This window comes from Haemorhous mexicanus, chromosome 6 (genome assembly GCF_027477595.1).
Source record: "Haemorhous mexicanus isolate bHaeMex1 chromosome 6, bHaeMex1.pri, whole genome shotgun sequence".
NCBI classification, from domain to species: Eukaryota; Metazoa; Chordata; class Aves; order Passeriformes; family Fringillidae; genus Haemorhous; species Haemorhous mexicanus.
This window is the reverse complement of record NC_082346.1, coordinates 19,716,639-19,730,444: the sequence shown is the minus strand read 5'-3', so window position 1 is coordinate 19,730,444 and position 13,806 is coordinate 19,716,639. Positions and strand designations below refer to the sequence as shown.

General features: G+C 40.7%; 1 protein-coding gene across 6 annotated transcripts in view; it reads right to left on the bottom strand.

The window, feature by feature from the left end:
* The window catches only part of CHID1 (chitinase domain containing 1), a 116,671-nt gene extending 105,239 nt beyond the window's left edge, over window positions 1-11,432 (bottom strand). For 3 of the 6 annotated variants that reach the window (XR_009486901.1, XM_059849111.1, XM_059849106.1), the window contains exons 1-7: window positions 9,510-9,586; window positions 8,180-8,346; window positions 6,874-7,023; window positions 5,383-5,515; window positions 4,399-4,443; window positions 2,972-3,078; window positions 1,622-1,683 (exon numbers count right to left, since the gene is read on the bottom strand). Coding sequence is in view for 5 of the 6 variants with exons in the window: in XM_059849111.1 (XP_059705094.1) it covers window positions 1,622-1,683; window positions 2,972-3,078; window positions 4,399-4,443; window positions 5,383-5,515; window positions 6,874-7,023; window positions 8,180-8,332 (650 nt within the window). In the remaining variant the exon portion in view is untranslated. Of the gene's footprint in view, window positions 1-1,621; window positions 1,684-2,971; window positions 3,079-4,398; window positions 4,444-5,382; window positions 5,516-6,873; window positions 7,024-8,179; window positions 8,347-9,509; window positions 9,587-11,352 lie in introns of those variants that run through there. The other 3 variants (XM_059849108.1, XM_059849110.1, XM_059849109.1) reach the window with 3 other exon arrangements.
* Between the last annotated feature and the right edge of the window lie 2,374 nt (window positions 11,433-13,806).

The following is a 13,806-nucleotide window of genomic DNA, read 5'->3' as shown; positions in this document are numbered from 1 at the left end:
AGGTGTATGAGGAGCACGTGAGGTCACTTGGTCTGTTCAGCCTGGAGGAGGACCTCATTCCAGTTACAACTTCCTCCTGAGAGGAAGAGGAGGGGCAGACACTGATCTCTTCTCTCTGGTAACAGTTGTTTCATCAGGGGAGGTTTAGATTGGATTGTAGAAAAAGGTTTTCCACCCAGAGGGTGCCTGGGCACTGGAACAGGCTCCCCAGGGAAGTGCTCACAGCACCAGCCTGACAGAGATCAGGAAGCCTCTGGACAACACAACTGGGACACATGGTGTGACTCCTAGGGATAGTGCTGGGCAGGGATAGGAGCTGGACCCAATGATCCTTGCAGATCCCTTCCAACTCAGCTTATTCTGTGATTCTGTGAAACAACACTGTGTTAAACCAACATTACTCTTGGCAGAGAGCAGTATTTTTACCATGCCACAAATAAACTCACCCTGGAGCTAACAGAAAAGTATGCTTTGCTCATGGGTTTCATTTGCAATACAGCACTTTCATGCCAGTGTGTTTAAAATGATCTTCAGTGAGTCTTACAATGACAGCTACACAGTCTGTCTTATATTCATGTTAACTATTAGGAAAACTATTGATTTTACTTAAATACAGTAAGCACAGTAAATAAAATGACCACTACCACCCACTTCTGACTGGCAGTAACTAATTGCTTCAGTCACCTTCTTGGCTACTTTATTAAGACACTGCACTCAGTTCAGAGCTCAGGATACAGATAAGCTCTTAGGAACAACCTGGCAAATTACCTAATTATAAGGAAGAGCATACAGCAGAAGGATTATTCATTGCAGGGCAATTGATAGAGCCCTTTATAAAGCTAAAAAAGATTTTGCAGTTTGAGTTTTTTGTTCCCAAGTACTAATTTTACAGGGAAAAGGTAGGACTGCTAACAGTAAACTCAGTTTGGGAAGTAACTAATACATACCATCAGTCAGCAGCTTTTTCCCTAACCAGAATAACCTGAAGTAACCATTTTTTGAAAGGTGAAAGCTTTCCATAATGAAGCCTGCATTCTGTGCATCTTTCTTGAAGCTATTCTCCCCCAGACATTTTAGGCAACAGAGATCTGTAAGAAACACTGTGCTTTAGAGAAATGGATGCCTGAATTTCCTGAGAAACTACCACAAAATCTTCAGATTCCTGCACCAAATCATTAATTTCACCACCATATTCTGCCTTTTCTTCGTGAAGCAGAAGTTTGGCATTTGCCTTAGGTCTTGAAAGTATCACACAGTTCCAAGCCTCAGCCAGTAACCCAAACCAAACACTGTTATGATAAAGGCCAGTGCCAATGTGGGAGTGAGTGTGCAACCGAGGTACCCTCCACATCCTCGTACAAGTTACATCATGCAAAACTCAAGAATGAAAGACTAACACAGCCTGCTAAACCCACTGTGAAGATTATGATGTAATCTTTAATCTCATGTAGAGTGAAGTAAACTGCTCTACTTCATTGTAAGACAAGCAGAACAACCTTTAGTTGTTCTAGAATTAAGTGTATTTATTTATAAAGACAGACTCAAATCAACATGGAGAAATTAAAAGGATGCTTTAAAGGAGCTGATTTTTAGGAATTGCTTCCTAGAGATTTATACTCACGTTTGCTTTTGATTTCCCAGTTGACTCCACACTTCAACTACAAAACCATCAAAATTTTCATTCTAAATAAAGAGAATTGTCAACAACACAGTTAATAACCAGGCCATTATTTTTCTTGTACTAATACAGATTGAACATGCTTTGTATTCTTACATCAGATTCATCTTTAAAACAGCATTTCATGGAGAAGTCCAAGAGAACTTAAATCATTTAACGAAAACATGCAAAAGTTGAAAATCTCTATTAGTTATCCATTATATCTACTTTTACAGAAAAAGCCAATATTGTATTAGGAAAATTCAGACACTAATGAAAGGTGGTTGTTAAGCAAATAATTTTACACACTTTTATTTGTATATCAGGAAAAAAACTCATTATCTCTTGAGTCTGAAGACATAAATGCTAATTCAGCATAGACATGATTCCAAGTATCTCCCACAATTAGTCTCTCTTTTGATAATTTATTCTTAGCATGATCAAGGATACTGTTGTACTAGAGTGTACATCCTTAAGAGGTCAAGTGTTACTGAGGACCTAAAATTGACATATTGGTTAAAAATTTTAAGAAATTACTCAGTTTAACTATACATCCAACTTCCTCTAGAGCACTGTAAGATTTCTTTACATCATGTAGCAAGTAAGAACTCTTATTCTGACGATAAATAAACAGGCTGCCATGAAACAACCACTAATGCTGAATGTCTTTTGGGCGCAGCTTGTCTATTCTCACACGTGGGATAGTTCTAAAGCCATTAGGAAAGGGGTTGGCCAGAAACCTTAGCAAAATTCCTCTTCTCCTCTCCCTAGTCTCTTAACATTTTGAGGAAACTGGTTGATCAGACCTGAGTAAAACTGTTCAGTAATAAATATCCAGTGAGTGATTCTTGGTATTAAAAGTGGTTCTTTAGCTTTACCATACTGAGCCTGAATGCATTCCTGTACAGAAAACAGCACTCATTACACTCATGACCCTTTTTCTGCCTATCAGAAAATACCCGTAAGCAGTATAGCCACAACTCAATAATTATATTTCTAATAGATATGTAAAATAAATTTAAAGCAGGCAAAAATCACGAGTGCAGCTGCCAATGACAACAAGGTTATGTTGATCAGACTGATGTAGTCCCTCGTTAGACTCACAGTCACCTGCACTTAAGTGATGCTACATTTCATATTTACAGGAACTGGACATATACTAAGACACACTATCAAGAATCCTGCTTCATAATTGCTTTGAGCAAATTTTATTTCGTAGAATGCAAAATCAAGAGAAATGAGAAAACATCTATTACAAAAGGAATCAAGTATCATCTCACACTATTTTATAAGCATCTTAAATAGTTTTTTTACCTTGGCTAGCAGAACCATGTTCTTGGAAAGCTCCTCTATCTCATCTTCACTGCCAAAAACACTCTCAAAATCTTGGTAAGTCCAGCCATCAAACAAAATTCGAGGCACTATCAGGCAAAGTTGTCAATCAGTAGAGAAAATAAGGAATTTATTATCTACACTGGAATGTTTCTGCAGAAACAGAATACAGCAGATACAAGCAGAGATGCCACTAAAAATCGTCTCACATGACTGAGATAATTGCTTTTTCACTCTGACCAACTTCAGCAGCACAGATAAATTGACACTGCAGAACATTCTTCTTCATTTTAAGTTTAATTAACAATCAGCATTGATGCAAGTTTTAAGAGAACATACCTTCATTTGATTGAACGATCTTAACTGAACTACCACTTAGGGCCTCAAGTAGAGTTTTAAACTAGCAACAACACAAGACACCAATCTTTAAGTTGCACATCCCTTCTACCACAATAATGAGGTAGAAAAGTTCACCTCAAACTCTAATTTACTTTGTACACAGCCCTATATTACTTCACTCTTCTACTCAACTCAATGCCCTAAGACATATTTTTACTTCTGGAAAGCACTTGATCTTGTGTAAATTTTTTTCCTAAAATCACAAAACATCAAAAAAAAAGACAGGAAAACTGCTGTTGGAACAGTCGACAGTCATGCCCACAGGAAAAGGCAATGGATTTTATGGAGCTATGTCTAAGCCCCCTCTAACTACCTTGGTTGTAAAAGTGTGTTTTAGAAGAGTATAAAGAGATTTCAAAGGCTTTATCCTCTGGCAGCTGAAGTACGTTAAAATATCTGACTGAGCATTCAATTTTTCTAATACGTTTCAAATTTCATACTCCCTTCTGAATCAAGAAGCATTTCACAGTTCCACAGGATTCTTGCTATAGACAAATGTGAGAAGTCTAGCACAGCAGAATCGCTATGGCGATGTTTGCCATTTTCCCTAAAGACACACACTTCAGCACATCCCATGAGCTCCCAACTTCAAGGGGAGAAGAGACAAAGCAGGACTTTTCTATCATGCAGGAAAGTCTGAGTGACTGACTCAGATCTGGATTTTTTTTTTTTTTCCTTTTAACTACACAGAACCCCAAGCAACAAGTTTGAAGACTTCTTTCCCCAGGGAGGCACACAGTGTTATACACTAGTATTGCTCCATGGAGGGCACTGTAACCCAGGATTTATTCAGAGACAAGAAGCTAAGGCAAAACATAAAGGCATCAAGAGGGCCAACACTTCAGTTACTTAACTATCTACAGTTAACTGCTTTAATTTTTCTTTTCAGACATCTTCTTCATACAGCTGTGCTAAGGTAATCTTCCTTCCTCCCATGCAGACCTTACTTTCCTTTCCTAGAAGCTAAAAAAGATAAAAAGCAAGCAAACAAACATAAACCAGTGGCTCACCTATTTTTATGGTTTTGGAGGTTTTTCTCACTTCTTTCATCCAGCCTGTCAAACAGTATCAAGTAAGACAGCTGATAAAATATAAATGATGTTGACAATGACAACATATTTTCAAGCATTTGTCAAATGATGTAGCATAGCTTCATTGTACACATCTTCCTGCCACAGACTAGCAGTTCATAATCCACCCAGACAGAGCATCCTGTGATGCACAGAATCTGAAGCCATGAACCTGCACCACAGCATTCACTACAGCCTTACAGTAGTCCCCACCCAGCCCCTCCCTGCTTAGTTCTGCCTCACTATGGAAGCTACCCCAGTGCCTACTCAGAACAACACTTCTGCAGCCATGAGGCATCATCTGGGAGGAATGTCTGACTTTTTCAGATGGTACTTTAAAGTGTCCCATTCACTCCTCTTGGCAGCCATTGCACTAGGATGGATTTGTTAGCAGGCACTAACATGGTAAGAATCATAGCTAATTCAAATGAAATTTCACATTCAATCAACCTCAAAACCATTAAGTAGTACATACTAGCTGAAATTTAATCTTGCTGCCACCTTCCTCACAATGAAGGAAAAAATTTCAAATTACATTTATCTTCCCTTTCTAAACAAATTCGCCTAAAGGTTTTGCAAAGGAAAAAAACCAAAACCCACAACAGGTAAACAACTGCATAATGCACCAATAAAGACTGGTTTTCCCTGTACAGGATCTTTGCCCTTTCATTTTTTAAGAGGGGTTTTGTGGACAGCATGGTGGAAAAGCCAATCTTTCTACTTACATTTTTTGACAAATAAACTATGTAAACATGTGGAAGCAGATGAGGAGTGAAAGAAGTTCAATCTGAAGAAAATCCAAAAAATGGAATGGATGAAAGTACTTCACCATCTGGCAGAGCCAGCAAAACCCACCCAGTATGCCAAATCTACCCAGTCTGCAACAATATTGCAATTCATATTCGAAGGAAAAAAAAACAACACCTTGATCAGCATCATGGAGCCCAGTGAACTGGAACCTTTCCTTCCCTCTCCTCTTCACTTGTAACCAAACCGGTGAGATTAGTGTAAATTTGTTTCCAAATATTTTAGCAATGTCATAACCATGGTTGTTCCACTTGAAAAACAAAGGAGAGGAAAAAAGTGAGAGACTCAGAAGTAAGATATACAGTTCACTTCACTTTTGACCAATATAACCTCCTTAACAGAAATGTAATCATCTGCTAGATCCCTTTTTGTTCATTTGAGGAAACCCGTTGGGATAAAGCTTTCATTTAAATAAGAAAGTACTCTGGAGACTCTGCTAGCTACATGAAAGGCAATCTTCAAATTGTGCTAATTCACCTGAACTACAGCAACTGGCTTGTAGATTCCCACAGAGTTTTGAATTTACAGACTCTGAATTTATGTTCAAGAGAACTTGAGAAAGGTGAAAATTTATACGGCACCTATTTGTATTTTGACCAGTGTAAGACAAAAACAAGTGAAAAGTATCCTCTAAAAAGAAGGATGAAACATTTATCATTCAAGAAAGAATGCTTTGAAGGAGACAGGATAGCAAAAGACATCCAGTTTGACATCAGTTTGGCAGCATACAATTGTTACTGTTGATTTAGCAGGCTCAAGTGTCAGCCCTCCTGTTCTGACTTCACTGCAACTTCCCCTGACTCACCACTGACAGGAGAATACTCTCATCCCTGTTAAAACCAGCATTAAGGAAACTTCTCTGTCCAACCATCTAGGAGCCTCTCTGGAAGTCACACTCCCACCACTCCAAATGTTCACTGCTGAGGGCGACTCCAGTGACCCCAGGGGTGTCCCTCTTGGCTCCCTGCACACCCCACACTCACACAGGGTTTGGCTCAGTCCTGGGTTTCCCATGGCAGAGTCCCAGATGTCTGGAACCCTAAAGCAATTTTACTGTGGTGCAGTAACACAAAGAGCTTGAGCTGGTGCCTCTGGGGAGGGACCCCCAACAAAGGAATCCCCAGGTTTTGTACCCTCCACGCCTTTGATAGTCTGGGTCCTTTCTGTTGAGCCCTTGGCTCCTGCTGTGTCCTAGTGTCTGGTCACCTGGCCACTGCCACAGGTCCCTGTGCCTTTTGCTGTCTGAAAGGTCATCACCAGGTCACAGCCCCTTGCCTGGGGCTCCCACCCAGGCACAACCTACAGCTCCCACTGCAGCTGCACACCCAGTACCTGCTCTTAAGTGCATTGCTCAACACCAGGGAGAGGAAAAATGATATACATCCTCCTAGAGAACCTAGACATCCTCCAAGAGACAGAGAACAAGGGTTTGAGACCACCTGAACCCCAAGTTAAGTCTCAAATACTTCTCTGGCTATTTGATTGTATTTGACCAGCGGCCCCCATTACTATAAAAATACTTTTAAAACAGGGATGCAAACTTGCAGGTTAGCCCAGTCTGCTGCATATTCATTCAAAGCATAACTTTTATTCATTGTATCAACTTACAGGAGTAATATATCCCAGAACATCTCCTGAGAAATGTCGTTCCTTCATCTTCTTGGAGCAATAACTTTTATGTTCCAGTATAATATCCTTTGCTTTTGGATCCACAACTACCAATCCCCGGTCCTGAACATTTTTATCAGAATGCAGTTTCTGTGGAGAGAAGAAAGTTATTAGAACCCATTATATGAAACAGCCACTTTCAATGGCAACAGACTTTAAACACAACAGCAAAACAAATCACTTCATTAAACTCTGAGCACTCCTTTTAAATGATGCAGACCACTTTGATTTAGAACTGAAACATACAAGTCCTCAGAAATTATTTGTCATCATCAGTAAACTTAGTTTGTTTGGAGGGTAAAAAACACATAAACAAAAACCAAAGCCCAAGATGTTATAATTTATGACAGCTGATGGTGCTCTGTTTTCTAATCAATGCTTTCTGTCATGCTACCCCCAAAATAATAAAAAGGGGTTAGGAGTTCTTAACCAAGAATTTGAAGATAGCTTTTAAACTGGATATATTTTAGTCTGAGAATGCTGGACTGTGAAGGTTAAGATTTTAAACACTCTTCTTTAGGGAAGATGCTTCAACTGATCCAGCAGATAAAAACAGAACGAGAAGATCTAATAAGATGTGCAAGGTGAGTATGCAGAAGCCATCTATTGATTCATTGTGAGGAATTGAGGGATATGGCCTGCCTTAACACCTTGTATTACCCTCACTACCCGCAAATGAGATTTGGTAGATGTTGAGCAAGTGATACAAGCAGTGACAGATGTACATGCATAATGACAGGAAACAATAACATGCTCAGCAAGTGAAGAGAGACTTCAGCATGCTGGCGGTGCTTGCTCTGATTATTGTAGGGCTCTGAATCATTTCTGCCTGCAAAAGAACAACTGATTAGGAGGCTCTTCAAACTCTTTCATCAGGATACAGCCTTACCATTGGAAAGGCTCTGTTCCACCTGTAATTGATGTAGAGCTCTTGGCCCAAACTACTGTTCCCCACCCTGGTTTCCAAAGGGATGGAAGCATGTTCCCTGAGGAGAAAAAATTCCTGTTTCTGCAACTTGCATAGAGGATAAAGCTGAATAAGTCTACATAATATGTTCCAAGAAGTGAACTGTGTGTGACACATAGAAAAGCTGAAGGAAAGGACAGTTTCAAGTTTTATCTGTGAGTATCAGCTTCAGCGGAAATGCATTAACATTGTTTTAACAGAGGTAGAGGCCATTTACCAAAGTTCAATTAATTCACTACACATGTTAGATAAGACAAGAATTTCAGTTCTTTTCCTTACCTTTTCCTCCAGCTTTTTTGTAGCACCTTTCTTTGCATCTGTTTTTGACAGGGTACCTTCAGCTAGCCAGCATACCATGGCAAGAGAAAGGGAAGCACAGAGAAGCCGCATCGTGTTTTTCCCTGTGTCAAGTTTCTCTTCTCCTGAAAACATAAGGGTTCAAATCTCTGTGAACAGAAGAATATAACAGTTTCATTTGGTTTTCTTGTCTAAAAAAAGTCAAGACAATTTCTTATCTTCTCCCATTTAGAATCAAACTTATTAAGGCAGTGCTTCTGCTCTGGCAACAAAAGCAGTGCATTGTGAGAGATTACCTCTAGTCTCAAACACCTTTGTTGTCCCTTGTTTTAGTAGCTGTATCACAGATGAAGTGGGTTGGACCCTTGCAGCTTCCTTTTTAAGGAAACCCCCTAAAGAAGCACAACTGTTTACAGCTAAAACTGAGATAAATGTCTGCTGAACAGAACAATTATTGTACCACCTTACCTTTTCTACAGCAAATAAGAGATAACATTTTTTTCTGCTCCTACCTAGCCTAGTCAGTGTGTCATAAATTAATTAACAGATAAAAAGAATTATAGTGAAATGCTTACAGCTATGTGCCTTTACTGTAAAAGGTGAGACCTTTGCTTTCAATTCCTTGCCAAGTCACTGACACAGAAATTGAAAGAAAATAAAAGGAGGATGAAAGGTGGGCAAGTCCTTTTTGTCTAGAAGAATAACTTTGACAGTTTGTCCTAGCTCCAGACAAAGGAACTGAGAATTAGTATCCAACAGTTCTGTTGTGTGTTCATCTATCACACCTTGTATCTGTAGGAAGAGTTTAAAAAAAAAGTCAAATACAGCCAGAGTTTGTTTTCTAATCTCTCCCCAATTAAAAGTTGCACTGGTTTCCTAGCCTAGCTCCCAGTAGTGAATAAGAAGAAAACAGGAAAAAAAAATATTTGGCATTTGGGGAACCAGGGCTCTAGATCTGTATCAAGCTGCTTCTCATAAATATGAGATCCTGATGGAGAAGAAAATGGGTTCTTTCCAGTATTCTGATTTTTTGTTGAACTTTAAAAACTATCTTGCTTTTTATATTACTCTACCACTCATTTTGAAGACCTACAAGATCATTTCTATAAATGGTATTTATTAGATTTGTTCTACTGGCACTGATAATTAGTGCTGCTCAAAGTTTGAGTACTTTGTTTCAAACTTTCAAAACATCAGGTGCAGAATCCCACAACACAAGACTGAGCCTCTGAGTACTGTGACAGAAGGAACCTTAAAGCTTCAATGGAAATGTACTCAATGAAACAGACATGAAATCAACAACTCAACAAACCTGCTAGTATTTAGATGTGTCTGGCTTAGCAGCGAGATTTTAAAAACCAGAGGTATTTATTATAGGATTTAGAGATTCTGCAGGAAAAGAGAGGAATATTTGATTAGGCAACAAAGTAGAAGGATGATGGCAGAAGTGCTTGAAAACAACAATGCCAGTATCACCAAAGAACATCAAAAACCTCCTGCACAAAATTATTTGAAGATTTTAGTCAAGTCTTTTATAAACTGCAAAATGAAAGCAGAAAGCCTTCTAATATTTCTTGGATCCAGGGAGTGTGGTAAAAGCTGAATTGCTATACAGCTTGAAATTCCTATTATGAATAATTAAGGTCATATGCTTCTACTTTGACTTCAAGGTCACTGGTAACCTCCTTGTTTTCCGCATTCTAAAAAATGAGACAAAGCAGGTTGCTTTTGATAGTATCTCCTATGTTCCATCTAGCTTGGCAAGATCTATAAACTATTGCAGAGAGGAACAATTGAGAGCCTGAACAGTCAATACAAGTCTTGACTATTTGGACAGGATATCAATTCTCCCAGAAACTCGTACATATCGATTTGGAGGAGTTTGATTTCACTTTCAGAAACAATTAACAACAGCATCACTTCCCTGAAAAGAAGATAATATCTAACAGCTGAAGAACAGAAGCCTAAAAAACCATGCCTGAACTCTAATTAGACATCAAAATGTGCTCAGTTCCTTGACAGGATCGTATCCATCTGTCAATTATTAAGTCAACATCCACTCCTAGATTTATAAGAAGCACTGAGCCTGTGGCAAATTGGCTTCTGCTACTGACAGTCCAGTATAAACTCTTGGTTAGACACTTATTTTAATAGTTTGTTCTTTAACAACATCAATGAAAATTAGATAGGATCACTGTAACACAGAAGATGAAGTGGTCAAACTTTAAATGCTCTTTATGGAAAAAATAAGCATGCATTTTGCAATCTTCACAAAACTAAATCCTCATCAAACTTTTCTTCTACGAACTCTGCCAATTTTTAACACTTCTCAAATTAGCTGAACTCAGAAGAACTATCTGAGTTTGGCACTCTTTGTCTATCTCCTCTGTCACTGCAAAATGCAAACAGAATTGAGAGAATTGCCTCTGTGTCCTTGTCCAACTGATACTATGGACAACTTAAAGCTTAAAACATCATCTGACAAACTGATCTGAAGCCCAAGTTTCGCTCCTAGCCAGGTCACAAATGCTGCTTAACCCCGCCTCCACATGAGGTAACACACTTTTGAAAAGCTGATTTAAATTTATCTTAATTTTAAAAAGCGAGTAAAGCTAGCACAGATTTAGGCTGTCCGAAATAAGCAAGCAAAGAAACTAAATGGATGGTACACAACACTGAGTCAATGTTTATAGTCTATTCATAAATAAGAAACTAGATTCTAACTACATTTGCAGAGAGAACCCTGCACCACTTAGCAAAGGAAGGCCAGGAAACATACTGCTGATGCGTTTTTAAATGAAAGCTATACTGGGGAGTGAAGAGTGAAGTGCAACTACCCAAAAATAAATCCGTTTCTAACCTGTGTAAACATTAAACCCTCCCCTCTTGTAAAGTGCTCCACTTTGACGTTCAGAATTCCCTCCCACGTTAGCCCGACTCTCGAGATACCAGGGAGCCGCACGCCGGCTATGGCGACAGCGCCGCTGCGGCCGCCCCCGAGCTCGGAGCCGCGGGGCAGCCCCGGCTTCCCCGGGCTGCCGCGTCACCCCCACCGCGGCGGGGCCGGCCCCCGCCCCGCCGGAGCGCGGCCTCACCCCCGCCCTTTCCCCGCTCTCCGTCCCTTCCTAGCCCTGCGGGCCGCGGACACCACGTACCGCCCGCCGCCGCCGCGGAAGTGTGGGCGAGCGGCAGCGCCCCGCCCCGCCGGCTCCGGGCAGCGCCGGGGCGGCGGGAGGGCGCCGGGCTGCGCCAACATGGCGGGGCGGGAGAGGCAGCGGCTGCGGCTCCCCGGCGCTCCGGGCCGGCCCAGCGGCGGCACATCCCGGCCGGGCCCCACCGACAGAGCCGGCACTGGGCTGGGCCGGGCTGGCCTGGCCCGGCCCGGCCGGACCCGAGACGCGGTGCTTTGGGGCTCATCAGTAGCTGAAAAAAAGGAAAAGTTAATAATGGTGTCATCCTAAATTCCCATAAAGAGCCTTTTGGTTTAGCCCAAGCTATAGCAAATTGATCCAGCTCCAGGTCTAGCCTGGAGAGGAGGAAGTTCAGGGGTGACCTTATTGCTCACTGCCCCAAAATAGGATGTAGCCGGGTTGGGATCAGCCTCTTCTCACAGGCCGCCGGTAACTCAAGAGGAAATGGCCTTAAGCTGTGTCAGGGGAGGTTCAGGTTGGACCTGGAGGTCCAACCGGGAGGAATTCCTTGACAGAAGGTGTTTAGACATTGGGAGGGGCTGTCCAGGTATGTGGCAGAGTCACCATCCCAGGAGGTGTCTAAGAAAAACTTAAGAGCCATGGACTAGTTGACATAGTGATGTTTGATCACAGGTTGGACTTGATGATCTCCAAGATCTTTTCTAAACAAAATGTTTTTGTGATTCTGAGAAGTAGGGCAGGTAAATCAGGAGCTTGGGCCAAAATGCACACACTGACCTGGAGGCAAAATGATCATATAGATAAGGCTGTGGAGAGTCTGCAGGCAGTACTGCTGACTCTGGGTGTGCAGGAAGGAGGGGTCAAATCTCAGATGGCTTTTAACAGGCTTTAAAATAAAAGACTGTGTTTATAATTAAGGGTTTTTTTATTTTCTTCTGCTTTGACCTTCTATAGTTTGTGTGTTTGCGTGCAGCATGGCTTATGTTACCACTATTTACTGCAGCAGAAGTTTTGGTATAACCCTGTTATTTCACAGGCTGCTTGCAGGGACTAAATACCCTATCAAAAGACATGATAAAAAATGGATGTGTTATATCATGATGTAGAGGCAAGGCCAGAATATCCTATCAGTGCACTTCCCAACAGAAGCCTTCCTGTGGCCTGCTTTCTCTTGGTTACAATTTGGTGCAACCTCCTAGAAGCTGGACTGGAAGGTTGCCTTATTCTGCTGAACTGCCCTCTTCTTTCATTCCCTCTTATGTAATGAAGATCTTCATAAGCATTCTTCAGCACTGAAAAGAAAAATGGAAATATTTTTCCTCTGAACAAAAGTCTTGTCAGTGAAGCAGATGCATGGTCTTCTATGCCCAGATCCATCCCAAATTTCTGTAAATTTAGAGTTTCATGTAGCCTAACTTAGTGTTTTCTAGTGTTGAAAGCAGCCCATCTGATATTCTGGCATGGCAGAAGGCATTGTGCTCTCTGTTAAGGGATAGGGAATGTTCAATGTCAAGTACAGAAACATGGTTGTGTGTGCATGGTGGAACCAGGAATTCTCTTTAATCCTGAGTTCTTTTTGGTTCCAGTAATGGCTGGAATGATCATGAGGAGCAGAAGAAAACAATAACTGTGAGACAAATGCGAGAGAAGTAACAAAAGAAAAGGAACAATTCCTTTTTTGTAGTTCCCACAACTGGATCCTCACCAGCTGAAAACACTCAGATGAATGGTGATAGTTTTATGAAGGTCAGTGCCATTATTAAAGCTTTTGTACCAAAGACCACTGAAATACTGAAAAAAAAAATTAAAGTAACTCCCATATAAAATGGGAAGGGGGGGAAAAACATTGTGGATTTGTTGGCAAACAAATGTGATGCCAAATGTTTTATGTAATAGGAAAATATTTCTTGGTACGACCTCCCCTTTTATGCTAATTTTACAGTAATTATAAATGTCTTAAATAATCATAACATCTTGGGATAGAGAGAACCACTTATGTTTTGGTTTTTTTTTATAGGCAGCCTGGTGCTTAATAAATGTTAGGCTCAAACCAAAGTTTTACAGAATTACCAACTCAATGTGTTTGCAAAGGGTTGTACCTGGTGTAAGCTCTGTGCCGAGTAACAGTTCAGTTCACATTACAATGTTTCTTTCAGCCAGGATGCATCTAGAGACCATTACAAACTCTCTTTCCTCTGGATACCTATAATTCACATAAAATTTCTACCTTGTCCTTACCAAGACATCTGAAATGCACTACTAAGTTCTAAGTTATGAGGCAGGAAGGACAGACATGCCTACATATTTGTCCTGATTGCACATGCCTTTGTTGAGGCAAAAAGACAGCAGGGTGAACATAGTGAAGCCTCCAAAGCCAGTCAAAAGAGGTTGACATAAAATAATCAGGGTATGTGTACTGCATGCTGAGCCCCTTCAAATTTAGCTGTATGAGGCAAA